General features: G+C 34.3%; 1 protein-coding gene across 2 annotated transcripts in view; it reads left to right on the forward strand.

Moving 5' to 3' along the window:
- The window catches only part of LOC135196135 (relaxin receptor 1-like), a 518632-nt gene that overhangs the window by 335710 nt on the left and 164199 nt on the right, over nucleotides 1-18723 (forward strand). For both annotated transcript variants that reach the window (XM_064222669.1, XM_064222680.1), the window contains exon 4: nucleotides 15522-15602. In XM_064222669.1, coding sequence (XP_064078739.1) covers nucleotides 15522-15602 — 81 coding nt within the window. The remainder of the gene's footprint in view (nucleotides 1-15521; nucleotides 15603-18723) is intronic.

The following is an 18723-nucleotide window of genomic DNA, read 5'->3' on the forward strand; positions in this document are numbered from 1 at the left end:
TTGCGAATTGGTGAAATTTTTGGAGTTAGCTGCAGCAGAAAGAAAATTGGTACCAAGGTAAAGTGCTATGCAAAATTTATTAGTTGCAACTAATAGTTACAATAGTTTGGTGAAATTTTTGTGTTTTGTGTTTGTTTCATTTGAAGTGATTTTTGTTCATTTATCCGTTTTCTTATTGAAGTGTGTATTTTTATTTTTATGTTCTGTGTGATTGGTGCTTTTTACAACTTTGGTATTATCAACATTTTTCTGTGTTTTCATTTGCATTCACAATTTGATTAACTTAGTGGTTTTCATTAATTAATCATTGCACATTTAATTGAATTTAACACTTGTGAAATAATTTGCATTTACTTAAAAATCTTTTCAAGTTTTATTGTTGTTTAACGTTTGTGATTTAATTTCCAAATTTTAATTATTACCCAACACTTCGGAATTTTGATTGAATTAATTTTCTTGAATTTTGTGATAAATTAATTTAATTTAATTTTACTTACTTGATTCAAGAATTAATTAAACTTTGCTTTGTTTTCAAGTAACAGTAAATTTCCCAGATATTGTGAATTTCACTTATAAATTTTGAGTTTAATGATAAATTTTTGTATTTAAAATTTTTGTAAGTCTTTTCTTTTTCACCAGTATAAGTAAGTAATTATGTGACACGTTTAGGTAGAAACAAAGAGTGGTAATTGAGCTGTTTTCCTTCAATTTACTTGAAGTGAGTTAGAACCAGGGAAGTACTTAGACTTCTGAAATCAGAGGAAATTCTTAGACTTTTAAAGTTGTTGATGGAGTGATGCCCTTTAATTAATTTAATTACACAAAAGATTACCTCACACCTGTTTTAATGAACTTAGTGTGATTTTCTCCAATACTGGTAAGTTGTTTAAGGGATCACTGTTGCCTTTAGAGTATTTAGTCGTTTAGTACCTGTGAAGAAGGTTCAGGTGTCCGGCTATTGTGAGGCAACAATTAATGATTGGTAAGTGTAGTAACCAGATATTTGTCACTTTGTCACAATATATATATATATATATATATATATATATATATATATATATATATATATGTATATATCTGTGTGTGTGTGTATGTGTGTGTGTGTGTGTGTGTGTGTGTATTCCAGAAACTTTTACCCAGTGAATTCACCGTTGGATTAAAAGCTTATTGATCAATATTTTGGTAACTTTCCTTTTTTTCTTCTTTTTCTCAAGGTACCCATTAACCGGAAAAACGCCTTATTTGTAACTATATTATATATATAACTAATATATATATATATAATATATATATACATATATATATATATATATATATATATATATATATATATATATATATATATATATATATATATATATATGTACACACACAGATGGATACATAAATACATACTATGGTGCGTGTTTGTACGCAAGCTTATATCAATTCAATTTCATGTGAACTTTCTGTCCTTCCCGTACTCCGTTTTATATCCTCGTTAAATGCCCCGAGACAATCAAGAAAACTCTCTCCAAATTGGCCGCTTTAATCCATTAAGATTCTCCCGAGCGCTGCGCAATTATTTTGTTGCTCGATTCCCTTGTTTAATCTCGTAAGTAAAGAGAGGAGAGAGAGAGAGAGAGAGAGAGAGAGAGAGAGAGCCTGTTTTCCTTCCTGTCCTCAAGCATAGGACGCACTTAGAAGGACGCTGTTTTTCCCGTTTTTCCTCACTGGCGGCTAATGAATACCGTTATTTTCCCCTCACTAGGGAAACAAACACTGCAGCCCAAAGTCCTTGGTGGGGATTTTTTTTTTCCGGGCACAATTTCGGACTAAGAGGGAACTCGTATTTTTCTAGATTGAGCTGTTTAATCTTGGGGCTTCCTCTCTTTTATTTATTTTTCTTCCTTGAGTTAGTTTACGATCGCCTTTTTTATTTTCATTGTATTTCTTTTCTTGTTTTTATTCTTTTCTTTCTTTTAGATAGTTGAATATCCTCTTTTTCTTTTCGGTATAACGATTATTTTTTTCAGTTGAATTTTGGGGGTTTACATTTTTCTTTGTTTTGAAGAACAGTCTTTATTTCTTTTCACTTTGTTGTTTAAAATTCGTGCTTTTCTTCAGTTTTGAGATTTTTTTTTCTCTTTCTGTTAGTTTACAACATTTATTTTTTATTCAGAATGTTTCACTTTTATTGAGCTTTCGAATTGTTCTGTTCCCTTTGGCGATTTACGTAAATTGTTTTCTGTTGTAGTGAGATGAATTTTTATATCCTCAGTAAGATGAATAAAATATCTCTTTTGACGCTATCATGATTAATAAAAGATTTTAAGTTTAATTTTGAGACAAATCCTATCTCTCACTCGCATTTAAAATGTTAGAAATTTGATTAATTTCCTCATTGGAACTGCATCATTTTTTTCTTTTATTTTGCAGGTTCAAAATATTTCGTTTTTCTCTTCACCTTTAACGTTTTATTTCTGATAATTTAGCAATAAGAAAAATGTCGTCCCTTTCATATCAACCGTTGATTATATATATTTTCCTCCTCATTTTAAGCTTTTAAGATCGATCTCATCTTCATTTTAAAAATATGTAAACATATTCTGTTCCTTTTAAAAAAAAAATTTTTCCCTTCATTCTAAACTTAACACTTCTTCCATCTCATTTTAAGAATGCTACCCCTTCATTTGAAAATAAAAAGATATTTCGCTTCCATTTTTAAGATACAAAACTTTGTTCACCATAACTTTCTGGATTTCCTTAGCAGTTTCTCGTATATTTTTCCTTTAGTAATTCGTCGCAGTGACAATAGATGGCGCTATCAGAAATCTTTTTTTTCTCTCTCTCTCTCTCATTGTAAACTGCAGTGTTTCCTATCCTGACTGGATTTCATTTGGTAATCCTCTTAGGATTGCACGAATCGGCGGCTGTTTCTCCCATTCGACCTCCAGGCTTTAGAATTTGTCACTTAAATTTAATATCGCAGGACCTGTCTTTTAAGCAACTTCTTATAAAATCACCCTTTCGTTTCCTTTTCTTTTTTTTTAGGCCTAGGCTAGGAAAAGGTATTCCCTGGCAAAAAATAAACACAATAGATAAAATTTTGGGTGTTGGCCATCGTAACAGTGGAATGGGGAATGCAAATGTTTCATTCACAGCGCCTTTTTGAGTGTCACACCCTGGTTCAGTATGGATTGTGTGTTGAGAGAGAGACAGACAGACAGACAGACAGAGAGAGAGTGAGAGTAGGACATCTGTAATCGCTTGGCATTTTATACGTATTTGTGGTCAAAGGGAAAGAGAGAGGTAGGTAGTACACATTAAACCTTGTCACATTTTGTGATGATGTATTTGTTCAGTGAAGGTTATCGGGAGGAGAGAGAGAGAGAGAGAGAGAGAGAGAGAGAGAGAGAGAGAAGAAGAGAAGAAGATGAAGAAGAAGAAGAAGAAGAAGAAGAAGAAAGAACCAATTCACTCATAACCTGTCGTGTTATTACGTTAAATTAACTTGCCCTTCTTTGCTGTTTGTATTAACCAGCTAATCATATTATTTTACCTCAAATGAAGAGACTCTTCAATTCATTAACATTTGAGGGTGACTTTACATATTTATCCATTGAGTCAAGAGAAATATTTCAATTTAATTTTACCTGCATTACTTATGACATATTATTGTTTCATCAATCGTTCAAATTAGTCTTCTTTATCGAATCATTAGCTGTAAAGTAATTGCTTATGGTGATATATATATATATATATATATATATATATATATATATGTGTGTTGTGTGTGTGTGTATATATATATATATATATATATATATATATATACTATATATATATATAAATATATATGAGGCGTTTATAGCTAATTATCCGAAAAGAAAACTAATCTAAACTATCGATAATATAATTACATGTCATAACTGTTAGCCTCTCTCTCTCTCTCTCTCTCTCTCTCTCTCTCTCTCTCACACACACACACACACACACACACACACACACACAGTACAGACCACAAAACGTCATGGCTACCGAAGGTCATGGTGCCTAACCTCATATTTTCGTCGATGTGGATTTCAGTGTGGATTCCAGATTCCAGTTGCATTTCGGAATGAAATTTCTAGGAATGCGTCGCTCCGTCAGCTGCCTCTGACGTTTCGTTCAGCGATTTTTCTTGTCGCGTTATTGGTTATTGATATTTTTTGTTGCTCCAGAAGCAGCTAAGTGCTCGTCGTAAATTGAGTAACTATCCACTGTTTTTTAATTATTTTTGACATTATTAAAGTTTCAGTCTTCTGAGAGTTGTAAATATGAATTATCAGCTATTATAGTTCTTTTTCGGAAACGGTTTTGGAAGTAAGAATGTGTATATATATACGTATATATAGTATATATATATATATATATATATATATATGCATGTGTTATATATACACGTACATCTATACATACATACATATATTTATATATATATATATGCTTATATATGTATGTATACATGTACGTGTTTATATAACACACTCATGTGTGTATATATATACATATGTTCATTTATGTTTCGTTTTGCACTTACTGAATGTTTTAATCGGTGGATATGTATTGAAAAAGTTTTCCTTTAAATATCCAAATATAGGGTACATTGTTAACCGCAAGACTTCAGAGACATGGGTCCATCATTTAAGTGAAGGAAAACTCTTTGCACCATCAGGCGACTTTTTTTCTAAACTGAAAATTTGTAGAGAAATTTTTACAGCAATTCATGGCTATGGTCTTATACCAGGAACGGAATGCATAAAAACAATAGCTGCTAAAATGGAATCTGCTGTCGCTGGTGTTCCTGACGAGGTTCTGGGATTTTTTGCCAAAATATCAGTGTTTTTTAGAATGCGGCACCTCAACAACATTATCGACATGAGTAAAAAGAAACAGAGGACTTGCAGGAGTACAGTAAGAAAAACCTTGAAAACAACAACTTAGTTTTTCCCCTCGGGGTCCACACCTGGCTCGGTGAGAAACAAACTCATGCATATCTCAATTCCATCACCATTAAACTGTCATCTTTGTTCTGTTAATCTGTTAGGATTAAAAGGAGAGTTCATTGTACCAAAAAACTTTCTTTATGTTAATCCTTAACTCATTGTGTAAGATTTAGTACCAAGGACAACTTTCTCTACGTTAATCCATACCTCTTTGGTTAGGGATAAGTGACAGTCAGTACATTACAGTGTTTGTGTTCCCTTGAAATATACCTTATGACTTCTTGTTTATAAGCCTCAGAATATTATGAAACTTTGATGTATGGTCTGCCATAAGGAAAATCTGTACTGTCAGTAAAACAAAATAAAAATATTTAACCTCAAGAAGTATTTTTCTGGAAAGGTATTCTTGCATCGTGTTACTACGTATACCTACCTGTCAGAGTCAGTGCTGTCAGGGGAGACTGTTCGTAGCGTGGCGTCATGCGCAGAGGGAATGTATTTTCGCTCGCTGATGAGCCGACCTCTCCGAGTATATTTAAAGGACCTTGGTTTTAATAGGCCTTATAAGTTTTTCTTTGTCTTACTCTTATCATCATCACAATTGATGTAACATGGCAATAAGGAGAGTGAGTTACATAAAGTATCAGATAATTTCAGAAATTTACTAATTTCACTTGTATTTATAACCGTACAAGAAGTACCAAATTGCAACTGAAATAATGGAGGGTATGTCACTGGTTAAGGAAGTTTTCAGTAAACGTTTATTAGCATTTATTATGGTCCTCGTACTGATGAAAAGCTTATTACTCAGAATAGATTTGCATTCTCTACTAGTAAACTCCCATTATTGTATGATCTTATACAAACATGATATTTTATATATATATATATATATATATATAATATATATATATATATATATATATATATATATATATATATATGTATATATATATATATATATATATATATATATAGTGTGTGTGTGTGTGTGTGTTTGAGTGTCTGAGTAAACATTCTTTATTGCCATCATCAGGCATCTAAATAATAAAAAATAAAAAAATATAAATACAATTTAAAAGAAAAATTCACTAAAATAAAAATAAAATTAAACACCCCAGAACTAACTACCAAGAATTAAAATTGGACAGTACCGTTTAATCTATAAAAGCAAGAGTCAAGAGAGGAATAAAAGACAAATACAAATATAGTTACATACGATAGACACATAATTAAAACAAAGCCTCTCAACTGATCGTTCATTATTACAAAGTGATGGTTTTCTCTGATGGTATCGATGTTTCGATATATTGTGGTTAGCTGCACATCACTAGACCGACTAGAAAAGGAATCCATGCTGATGCGATTGCTCACTCACGAATGGCACTCAACGCTTGTTTGTCAAGTGGCCTGTTTGTTCTAAATGATCGGCCTACTATTCATTTCAGACTCGATGTGGCGGCTTCCTTTTTCGGGAGTATCTCCAAAGCAAGCAGTGCGTTTACTTTTCTAAGATCGCTGTGGTGTAGCCTGTACAGATATCATACGTTGCCAATTTTCATGTTATGGTAATCATATTATTATCATGGAGTCTATTGAAAAAGTTTTTATTTCTTGAAATGTGGTTCTTTGTTTCCATCAGATATTTTGAATAATCTTATTTCGTATATTCTTTGTTAAAACCTCAGTTTCATTAACGAAAATGATGTGGCATATTTTTTCCCCGGCGATGCCAGATCTGAGTTTAGGGGACCTATGATTTTTAAGAGGATTCAAAATGTCATGGTCAATATCATTCAAGGATACTCGCTCTCGATCACCCACTGTGATAAGTATGAATGGACAGCCCAAGTGACTCTCGCAAACACCTTCACCCACCACCTGAGACCAAGGAAATATTCTATAATTTCCTGAAATACTTCATTTTATAAAAACATCATGAAGGTCCTGTAACTGATGTTTCGAAGACTATCCAGAGAACATCTGAAGCAACAAAAGTGTCAGCATTGACTATTCGTAGACTTAACAAGGAATCAAGAGAGACGGGAAATATAGTGGAATCTCCAGTATTTCAAAAAAGAAAAGAGAAAGTGAGTCCTGTGACTGACTTGGATGATTTTGATAAAAATGTTATGCAAAGAAGGAATGAGTGGTTGTCTTTTCTAAGGGCATAATAGATCGACTGACTTATGAAATTATGTCTCAAGTCCAAACACCGGAGCCAACAGGCCATTCAGTGCATCTTATAGAAAGAGAAGAAGGAATAGCTAGATAGAATCGGGAATGAAAATAAAGTTTAAAAAAATGTTAACAGGGAAGAAACAACCCATTTCCCTCGACTCCCAAGGTCTAAAGCGAATCCTCTTAAGAAGGATTACATCTGCGGGAAGCATTTAATGAGACTGACATACCCGTAGATATGACAAGTCTGCCTTTTCTACCTGGCCCACCAGAGCGGTCTTAGAAAAGTAAACGCACTTTTTTTTATAAATAGCCGGACAGTTATGACATTCTAACATAATGTTTACAACACCTCGCCGTAATTTATAATGTTGTAAGAGTTAGTTAAATCCATATACTTTAGGAGTTTACTCTTATGGTCCTATGGTCCTAAGTCGTAGTCAGTGAGTACCCAAACACCTGAACAAAGGTTCAAATAAGTCGACTTACCCCCTCCCCCCTATCCGTTCCCGCCTTCCCCCTCCAACACGTTTCCCCCATCCCCCTGTGCATCCACCCCTCTATAACCTCTCCCCCTCCAATTCTTCTCTCTCTCTCTCTCTCTCTCTCTAAATTGCACAAAGGGAGATATAAAGTATTACACATAGTTATTCTATAGTCATTTTTTTTAAATAGTTTAGGAATAGAAATGTTGGGTGTAGTAGTAATGAATCGATGGTTAATGGCCATGACTTTTTTTGGCTCGGCTGACAATTTTGAATAGAGTATTTGAGCAATATGCTATAAATGTTCGCTGGCATACGATCCCAGAAAGTGGTTTGTCGTGGGTGCTAAAGGTGTCCTACAATCACGCTGGCCCCCATGGCCAATTTGCTAGATGTCCAAATGGGTGCAAACGTGTGATTGCACTCCGACATTTTAACATGTGCAACCACGGAGGTTTGGGAAGGCGCCGAGGAGGATTATTGGTCCTCTGGCAATATCCATGACAGTGTGGAACCCGTCATTGTCACTTTTGACGGCGATGATGAGAATTAGTTATTCCTTGACAGCGACGACGATTAAAATGAAATCTACGAATCCTTATGACACCATCTCACTGTAGAATAATTATACCCATTGCCCAATCTCTCTCATCACATTATACGAACAATCGAACAACAGGTGCAGAAAAACTGCCATGCGCATACTTACAATCCAAGATCACAAATATATAATTTCCCACGACAATTCTTTGGTCCCCGTAGTGGGGTAGTGCCGTCAGTGGACCTCAGGCGGTGGGCTGTAGGCATTATTTAAGGTTCTTTGCAGCGTGCCTTCAGCCCGTAGCTGCAACCACTTTCGTTCCTTTAACTGTTCCTCCTTTCATATCTTCGTTCTTCATCTTACTTTCCACCCTCTCCTAACACTTGATTCATATGCACCTGCGAGGGTTTCCTCCTCTTCCACCTTTCACACCTTTTACTGTCAATTTCCAGTTCAGCTCTGAATGACCTCATAGGTCCCAGCGCTTGACCTTTGGCCTAAATTCTATATACAACTCAACTAGACAATTCTTTGGCAACACAGCAGAATCAAGTTGAACATCATAGTTGAGCTCTTCACTGTTAGGATGGACACATTTGAGTTATAATGTGGCAAAATCAATACGATATAATAATGTACAATGTATTAATTCTGGAGAGAGAGAGAGAGAGAGAGAGAGAGAGAGAGAGAGAGAGAGAGAGAGAGAGAGAAAGGGGCGGGAGAATCAGAGGGGGAAGAGGAGGGGAGAGGTGATAGAAGGTTGGGTGTGCTAGGGGAATGGGGGGAGTTTTTTGGTTGGGGAAGGAGGGAACGGATGAAGGGGAGGGGGTAAGTCTACTTCTTTGAACCTTTGGTCAGGTGTTTGGGTACTCACTGAATACAACTTGATAGCATAAGAGTAAACTCCCAAAGTACATAAATTTGACTAACCCATAACATTATTGATTACGGCGGGATGTTGTAAACATTTTGTTAGAATGTCATAACTGTCTGACTATTTCTATATAATAGCTTGGAAGATATTCCAGAAAAACGACGCCGCCACATCGGGTCTGAAATGGCAAGTAGGTCGATCAATTACGACAAACAGATCATTTGACAAACAAGCGTTGAAGGCCATTTGTTCAGCATGACCATCCTCTGAGTATCGGTTTTTTTTTTTATATTAGCCAGTCGGTCTAGTGATATACAGTTAACCACAATATATTGAACACATCGATATCATCAGAGAAAAACGATCATTTTGTGATAATGAACGGTCAGTTGAGATACTTTGTTTTAATTTTGTGTATATCGCATGTAACTATATTTGTAATTAACTTTTATTCCTCTCTTGACTCTTGCTTTACTAGGTTAAATGTTACTGTCCAATTTTAATTTTTGGTAGTTAGTTCTGGTGTGTTCAATTTTATTTTATTTTAGTGTTTTTATTTTATATTTATTATTTTTGAAATGCCTGATGATGGGGGGTATGTTGGAGCCCGAAACTAATCGCAATAAGGAATGTTTACTCAAGTACTGGTCTACCTATATTCCTTATTCTACTCCACTTTCCACGGAATTCTTCTGTTGCATCTGTATATATATATATATATATATATATATATATATATATATATATATATATATATATACATATAGTATATACATAGTGTGCTTTTAAGAAGCTCATGTTTGAAAAGCCCGAGAGTCAAATATAGGACTGTTAAACCTCGAGTATCTGTGTCATCTCGCCGGAGCAGATCGAAGCGATCCGTACTTTTGCAACACAAGACAGATGATTAGTCAATACGAGAATGTCATCTCGTAAAGTTCAAGGACAGAGGGAAGGATGCCTGTATCTACGATCGCCTGCGACATTGAAATCAATCCACGCGAATTCATGAAGTTTGCACCTAACGCCAACAGACTCCTTTTTTCGTTCATTTTCTGAGCATCCATTTCTCTGCCTTTTTCTGTTTTTTTCAGTTTGGTATTTTGTTGAGTGAATCTTCACAAATTTCGTTGGTTATCGTGTTCTTGAATATATGCTTTCAGGGATTATGAAATTGCTTGCCAAACCAATTAAATCCAATTTTGCCTACAGCATGCAGTGCTGAAGTGTGTCTTTGATGTCACAGAAGAGGTACGAAAATAATTAGGAAATTTGGGGGATTAAAGAAAATGTCAATTAATAAAAGTTTATCTCTCTCTCTCCTCTCTCTCTCTCTCTCTCTCTCTCTCTCTCTCTCTCTCTCTCTCCGGCCGTTGCCGATGTGTGAAGGCTTGAAAGCTGATATCCTGTGTATGGATGCAGCTTCCCTTTCTTAAGACAATAAATTAGAAAAAAATTATAAATAATTTTGTTCATCTCTTTATCTCATGGCGTGATCAATCTATTAGATTTAATGGTTCTTGATCGCTTATTATCATCGTTTTCTTGGAGCTGACGATAAATATCTGCAGCCGATACTGTTTCAACCAATCAGAGGCAGTGATGCATAGATTTGTCCCATATCTTGTATTGCTTTTTGATAATTAGCATTTTTGTTCTTCAGTTGAACTTTTTAGCAAGATCTTTGAAAGTCATATAATATCTCAATATAACCAATAATTCTGTATGATATAAAATGTGATGAAGCACTCGTACCCACTTCCCCACCGGGATCTAGTGATCCAATTAGACCAATGTATTATAGCTAATATCCGAGGATCCTGTTCCCTTAACTGGAAATCTCTAATGGTGCTTGTGACTTGCTACTGTTTCCTGTATATTTAACCCAGTTCTTTGTTACGCTGTCAGATTTTACTGTATTTAGATCATTCTACTTTATTTTGCATCATTTCACTCATGCTATTGGGAAATTTTCCTGTTACGAAACAGAACAATAAAACGGGCAGCTAAAAAAGAAGGATGGAAGAAAGCCCGGGGTAATCACGAAGGTAGTCAAGAAATATATACACACAAACATATATATATATATATATATATATATATATATATATATATATATATATATATATGTATATATATATATATATATATATATATATATATATATGTGTGTGTGTGTGTGTGTGTGTCTGTGTATATATATACATATATATATATATATATATATATATATATATATATATATATATATATATATATAGAGAGAGAGAGAGAGAGAGAGAGAGAGAGAGAGAGAGAGAGAGAGCGAGGTTATCCTCCGATATACCCGATGGCTCCTTGCAAATCATTGTTGTGTGTCTATGGCTAAAGATAGAATTTTTAATTCATTGCGGTGACTCGAATTATTTTTCAAGACTGATAGAGAGCTCATGACCTCCAGGCCTCGTCCTTTTTTACCTCACACTGAAAATTCCTGAACACTAAATATGAATCTGTTAAATTTCTTTAGGCCTATTTGGAACATTTGAATGACCGAGTCCCTTGATATTTGTAGATCTCCGATGGTAGAGAGTTCCTGAAAAGTAATCACGATGCTTGCAACTTTTTGTCTTTAGTGAGTCTAGTTGCTTTGATTTAATTAAAAAAAACTCGTTGAACTCTACACTACATTTCATCGTCGACGAAGACCTTTTATAAGACAGAACAAAATCAAAATCGCAATTTTTATCAACCGATGGAAACGCTTGGCAGAAACTCACTTGGAAGACGTCTTCATATCGCCGGGAAACGAATACAATTTCATCGTTTATTACGATAAGAGGATGAGGAGGAGGAGGTGTGAAGCAGACCGATTTGAGTAGCCGAAGCTATTGTGAATTATTGATTAGCGGCGTTATGCTAGAAAGGTCAGCCTAATCCAATCGGGTCCAGTACGTTAACCTGGTTCATTTTGGTGCACGTTTCCGAAGACGTGGATTCTAAATACAATGGGTGAAAACTCGAGCTGGAATGTTTTCATGAAATCGTGAGATATGAGATAGGAGAAAGCTGAGGATAAGGAATAAAAAGGAAGCAGAGAAAAAGAAATAGAAGACAGACAGAAGATCAGATGGAGAGAAGTGAGGGAAAGGACATTACTACTAGTAGTGCTTAAGCCTAAGATTAAAATTTACCAAGATAGATGCTATCGCCCATCTTCCCTATATAGGCGGATAGATCCAAGGCCGCCTGCAGAAGAAACCAATAATGGCTTCTCCACTATTCGGGTTTACTGTGTTCACATTTATCACAAAAAAATATATATATATTTTAGCCATATTACAGCCTCCTGGAAAATCTACTTCAGTAACCTTCATGTTGATCATCCACATGACTAGAGGAAAAGGGATTACAAAGTGAAGTAGAGAGAGTCAGACGCGAGTGGCATTGGGCTACGATGAGATCATGGTTAATAGAGTTAGTTCCAAAGTTGGTTATTTTCGATCTTATAAGTAAATGGTTCCGTAGGGGTGTAGTGCCGTCAATCATGCACTGTAGGCATTACTAAAGGTTCTGTGCAGCGTCCCTTCGGCCCTTAGCTGTCACCCTTTCATTCCTTTTATTTTATCTTTGTTCATAGCCTCTTTCTTCCATCTTACTTTCCACCCTCTCCTAACAAATATTTCATAGTGCAACTGCGAGGTTGTCCTCCTGTTACACCTTTCAAACATTTCTACTTTCAATTTACCTTTCAGCGCAGAATGATCTTATAAGCCCCAGAGATTGGCTTTGGCCTAAACTTTATACGTACTCCTTTCCATTCCATTTTACGTGGCCATAACTTAGCGATCTTAAAATGCTAAACTCATATTACAGCGATTGTGGGATACGGCGATTGTTGGATATGGTTTGTCCCCTTCCTCTCCAGATTTTGCCTTTGTCTTGCGTGAAATATTTTTTTTTTTTAAATTAAGGATATCTGAACCTTCATAGGTGTGTTGCACCTTGTAATCCTCCCATCATTTTCCCCTTTCCCCCTTTTCTTCTCGTAATTCATATCGGTTTTAGATGTAAGCATTATGTTGCCATATAGATTGCAACTTCGGTAGACTTTTAAAAATTAAAAATGAAAAATTCTTGCCACAAGTTTTACTGTTGAAAGTGGATGAATTAATAATTAATAATAATAATAATAAATAATAATAATAATAATAATAATAATAATAATAATAATAATAATAATAATGATGCTGATGATGATGATGATGATGATGATGATGATGATGATTATTATTGATGTTGTTGTTGTTGTTGTTGTTGATAAAAAATGAGCTTACATTCTTAGAATGCGTGTTTAATTTCAGAGATATTTATTTCATAGAGTTTTCCAGACCTTTGCAATAATTTTTAAATAATCCTTGCCATAGATAATGTTAAAAGTGTATTATTATTATTATTATTATTATTATTATTATTATTATTATTATTATTATTATTATTATTATTATTATTATTATTATTATTATTATTCAAAATGAGAATAATTTCTCCAAATGTACGTTTATTTTAAGAAATATTTTTTCTAGGGGTTTTTCAAAATTTAAAAAATCCTTACCACCATTTATACTGTAAGAATGTATCATTCTAATATTATTATTATTATTATTATTATTATTATTATATTATTATTATTATTATATTATTATTATTATTATTATTATTCAAAACAAACGCAGATCTGAGAACGTACGTTTAATTTTAGAAATGATTTTCTCTTTCTCTGGGCGTTTTTCCGCTTCCTCATAATGCGTAACACTGTCGTATATCATTAATCCCGGTTAATGAGGCAGAGGTAATGAGGCGGCCAGTCTACCGCCGGTAATTGTAATTTAATGTGGAATACCTTAAGCAACTCAATACCGCCGACCGTAATTTCGCGTCGAAGGGCAACTCTTTCCTAATCAGGGCAGTTGCCGCCACGTTGCATGCGAATGATAATTGAATTCACGTTGCAAAGGAGGATAACTTATTGCAATGCGACGGACGAGATAATCAATCTCTAAGGTTTGTTTGTGTTTTTTTTTTTCCTTTAATCAGGAAAGCGTGGACGGAATTTATCCAGCTAATTTTTTTTTCGAGAGTTTATGTTTATGTTTATTTTTCCGTCTTAATTTCATCTGGATGGAAAGAGATTATGACTTGGCCTGTACCCGTTTGTTTGTTTGTTAGTTTTTTCCATTTATTTATCTCATCTTGTTTTTCTTCTTTGATCTGGATGGAAAGAGATTATGACTTGGCCCGTACCCGTTTGTTTGTTTGTTAGTTTTTTCCATTTATTTATCTCATCTCGTTTTTCTTCTTTGATCCTGGTATGGAAAGGAAAAGATTATGACTTTGGCCCGGTATCCGTTCTTTGTTTGTTTGTTAGTTTTTTTTCCATTTATTTATCTCATCTTGTTTTCTTTCTTTGATCTGGAATGGAAAAGACAGATTAAATGACTTGAATGGCCCGCTTACCCGATTTTGTTTGTATTTGAGATAATATAATATATTATCTATTTTTTACCTATAATTAATTTATCTCATCTTGTTTTTCTTCTTTGATCTGGTTGGAAAGAGATTATGACTTGAACTGTACCCTTTTGTCTGTTTGTTTGCTTTTTGTTAGTTTTCTTCTCTATGTCAGGAAATTACTTTTGGATTTGAATATTTTGTAGATACGTCGGATGGATATCGTGTATGTATTAGAGGATTTTTCAAAATTCTTTGATCTGGTTGAAGAAAGATTACGTCTTCCAGTGCCGGTTTTTTTTATGACTCAAAAATGTTCCCATTGATTTTATTGTTCTGTGGATACGTCAAATGAATAAGGGTAGTTTCCCATTGGGGGATGTTTTGGAATGTTACCGATAGAATTTCAGTGAGATTTTGTGAAGGGTTGAAGCGGTGGATGATGAAGACTCGTCGGGATTTCGTTTTAGATCCTGACGTAGAAACGTTTCTTCTGAGAGCAGATACCTCAGAAATTTGCTGTAATTTAAATGAAATATCGTGGCGGTGACGTTCTTTGATTTTGAGAAGGATATGATTCTGAACAGAGATCCATGATGTGTTTCTGGATGCATTCCACGATGTGGATCCGAATTGAGATCTATGATTTAGTTATAAGGTTGTAATAGACTTGTATGTGAGTGATGCAAAACTGAGAAGAATCGATTACATTTGGAGATGTGGTTCTGGTTCTGGATGCATACTACGATGTGGATATGAATTGAAAACTATGGTTTTTATTTTAGGATTTTAATAGATTATTGCATGCAAGGAATGTGCAACTTGGAAGAATCGATTGCATCAGATGAATCCCAACTCGGTTACAGAACAGGAGAACTTGTCTCTTGTTTGAACTGATTAGAATATATCTTTTCGATTCCTGTCAGAAATTGGCTCAGAAACACCTTAAAATACTAACGATGTTTTCTTTTCCTCCTCGACAGTGGACAACAAGGCCGACACGCACCTGACCCAGCGCATTTTGAATAAGCCAGTTCTGCGCTGGGAGGAGAGACACAAATGTAGTAAGTGAAGAAGAATTTTTTTTTTATTTATCTCTTTACTCTTCTGGACTTTTTTCTTATGTATATATATATATATATATATATATATGTATTTTATATATATATATATATATATATATATATATATATATATATACTATATATTTCATGAATACCTCCTTTGTTTCAACTGTAGAATACTGGATGCAAGATCGCTTTCTTTCTTATTTTACCCCTATCATGAGGTAATGTCATTGTGGCTTTTTATCTCGCATTGCATCTTTTCGTTATTCTTTTTTTTTGGGGGGGGGAGATTATCTTTTTATTTTAATGTTAGAATCGAAGACGTAGAGTCGCATTTTTCTTTTAACTACAAGTAGAGCCTTATCTTCGTTGCTCTACCTTCTTAGTAGTCTTATAACAGTTTTTTTTTTTTCAATATTTATAAATTAGAGATTTATAGTTTATCTTTGATTTTTATGTTTTTACTCCTCAGCGCAGAATTGCTTTTATTTTTCAGTTGCTTAAAATCATAGAAGTTAAATTGCTCCATTTTTCTACTGCTAAGTACTCATGGACGTCGAATCTTTATGTATTTAATCTGTTCTGGTAATCATAAAAGTAGTAGAACTACGCTGTTCACACGTGTTTCCATAGTCGAGGATGTACACTTTTGACTTTTTAGCTGCCATTCATTACGGAAACAGAATCTGCTTTCATCTACTCGAGAAGATTGACGTGTTGAATCGCTGTTTTTAGAGACGTTCTATGAAATCTCTTCGCCTCATTAATGATCGTAATTATAGCAGTAGAATCTCTATTTATGGCTTAATGTTATCATTGTGCGTAATCAGTGATGCGCAGTCTTTGTATTAATGTAACCGTTGGCAATCAGTGAGTGAAGAAGAGTCTGAAGTTAAAACGTGCCCTCTGTATCACTTACCTGCTCGTTACCTCTCTCTCTCTCTCTCTCTCTCTCTCTCTCTCTCTCTCTCTCTCCCCAGAGCCAGCCAGTCCATCTGTCAGGGGCTGATAAGCGCATTCATATTGCTCGAGACAGTCAGTAAGGAAGGGAGAGGTGGTATTCTGTCGGGTTCCTTGAAGAGCGCTTACATTTGCTTCGCATTCGTGAGGGTGTGAGTTGTTTGTCCTTCATATATTCGGGAAGAAACGAGTGGGCGGGGCTTCTTTCCTAACTCTTTAGCTAAGCCAAGGACAGGTGTTCGGATATCTACAACGAATGTTGAGGCAATTGAAAACGTTCAAGAGTAAATTGCCTTAATCAATAAATTCTGGTACTTCATTATATTGAACAGAATTATCGGAGGGTCTAAACCATGCTATGCCAAAATATCAAGACGATACAGCTGATATACAAAAAGATATTCGAGAAAACCTATGCGACAACGGGCTTGAAATGGTTAGTACATACAATTATGCATGATTTTGTTATGCATACATTTTTACGGTAGATGTAGACTTTGAAGAATATATACATTCTTGGATAAGTATTTATATGTTTATTCATGGATAAGTATCTTTTTTTATTGAATTCACGAACTAGTAGGTGTATGTATATTCATGCACTCATACATTCAAGATATCTATGTATTTCATTCATAAATGGTATGCTTACAATTATTTTCCAATATTATAAAAATTCAGATTTCATGAAAAAAAAAACTGCTGAAAACGTGTTATCAGTTCAAAAACATGAATTCGATACATGTAATATAAACAAGTAAATATAACCATACGATAAGAGGAAAAATAATACCAGTAGTAGTCGATAATGTTTATTATTCTGTAATAAAAAAAAATAAGGTACAATAAGTAGTAAAGCATAAATGTAATCATATCTGGCTAAATTAAGAATAAAAGAAAAAGGGACAATAAAAAGCAAAGCATAAATGTAATCATACCAGGCTAAATAAGAAATAATAAATCAGACTAAAATAAGAAATGAAAAAAAAGGTGCAATAAAAGCAAAGCACATAGTAATATCAGGCTAAGATAAGGTGTAAAGTTTTGTAATAAAAAGGTAAAATAAAAAGCAAACCATAAAATATGAATAAAAGCTTCAACAATGATGAATGTTGTGAGCTATTGCTCGTAAAATATTTATTTCTTTTTTCAGGACTATATAGCTTGGCAATAATCTGCAGCCGTTTGTTTATATCTTTATACTTTTTTCTGGAGGGGGAGAGGGTCTCGCAGACCTCGCCTTCATCAAACTGAATCTTTTTCAGTTGAGCCAAGTCTTCTTCCGTTTTCAGTATGGTAATTAATTTCCATAGATTCGGATGTGTACAATTTACAGAACTTTGTAGTCCGTTGTGATATCCCTCTAAATCAGGGGTCCTTAAACATTTTTGCCTCGCGCCCCCTCTGCATGCATTAAATATAGATCCAACGCCCCCCTTCTCATGAAATTTTTGCTTACTAAATAAAGAATACGTTGTCCATTTGTATACTATTATACTTCATTGCTTATATGAGTATATGGGTGAATGCTCTATTTTTTAAAATTTTTGTTACATTTTTTATAAGTATGCACTGTAATATATATCAGTGGAATAAACTGTTCATAGAAAACGGGTAAAACAAACATAATGATGAAGCCAATTTTATCTTCATCTTTATTCAAACATTTTCAGCAGTATACAGGTTACATTGATTGCAATTAATAGAGAAAATGCTTATTACTACAAAAATGAATATCCTTTTATTATTAATACAATTATTCATGCAATTAACATCACAAATAAAAAATAATAATAATAGGCACCATCTAGCAATCCTGCTTGCGCCTCTTCAAACACCCAGTTTATAAGTGGTTATTAGTGCGAAGTATTTCCGTATTCCGTTTCAGTTCTACAGCGGATATTCCACTAGCAATGGGAAACAAAGGAGTTCTTCGCTGTCTAATTCCTCTACCTCTCACGTGTCTTATGTACGATATTTCAAAATAAGACACAAGTTCTTGTGGAAGATCGTCGTCGTCTATCGAGAGGAAGAAAAGCCAGCGCCGAAAAATATTCTAATTTGGATGCTAAACTCATTATCATGGTGGTATTTTCCTTTAAAGCCAAATTCTCATTCTTTTTTTGTACACATTTTGAGACAGATGGAAGGACAACAT

This window comes from Macrobrachium nipponense, chromosome 23 (assembly GCF_015104395.2).
Source record: "Macrobrachium nipponense isolate FS-2020 chromosome 23, ASM1510439v2, whole genome shotgun sequence".
In the NCBI taxonomy this organism is placed as follows: Eukaryota; Metazoa; Arthropoda; class Malacostraca; order Decapoda; family Palaemonidae; genus Macrobrachium; species Macrobrachium nipponense.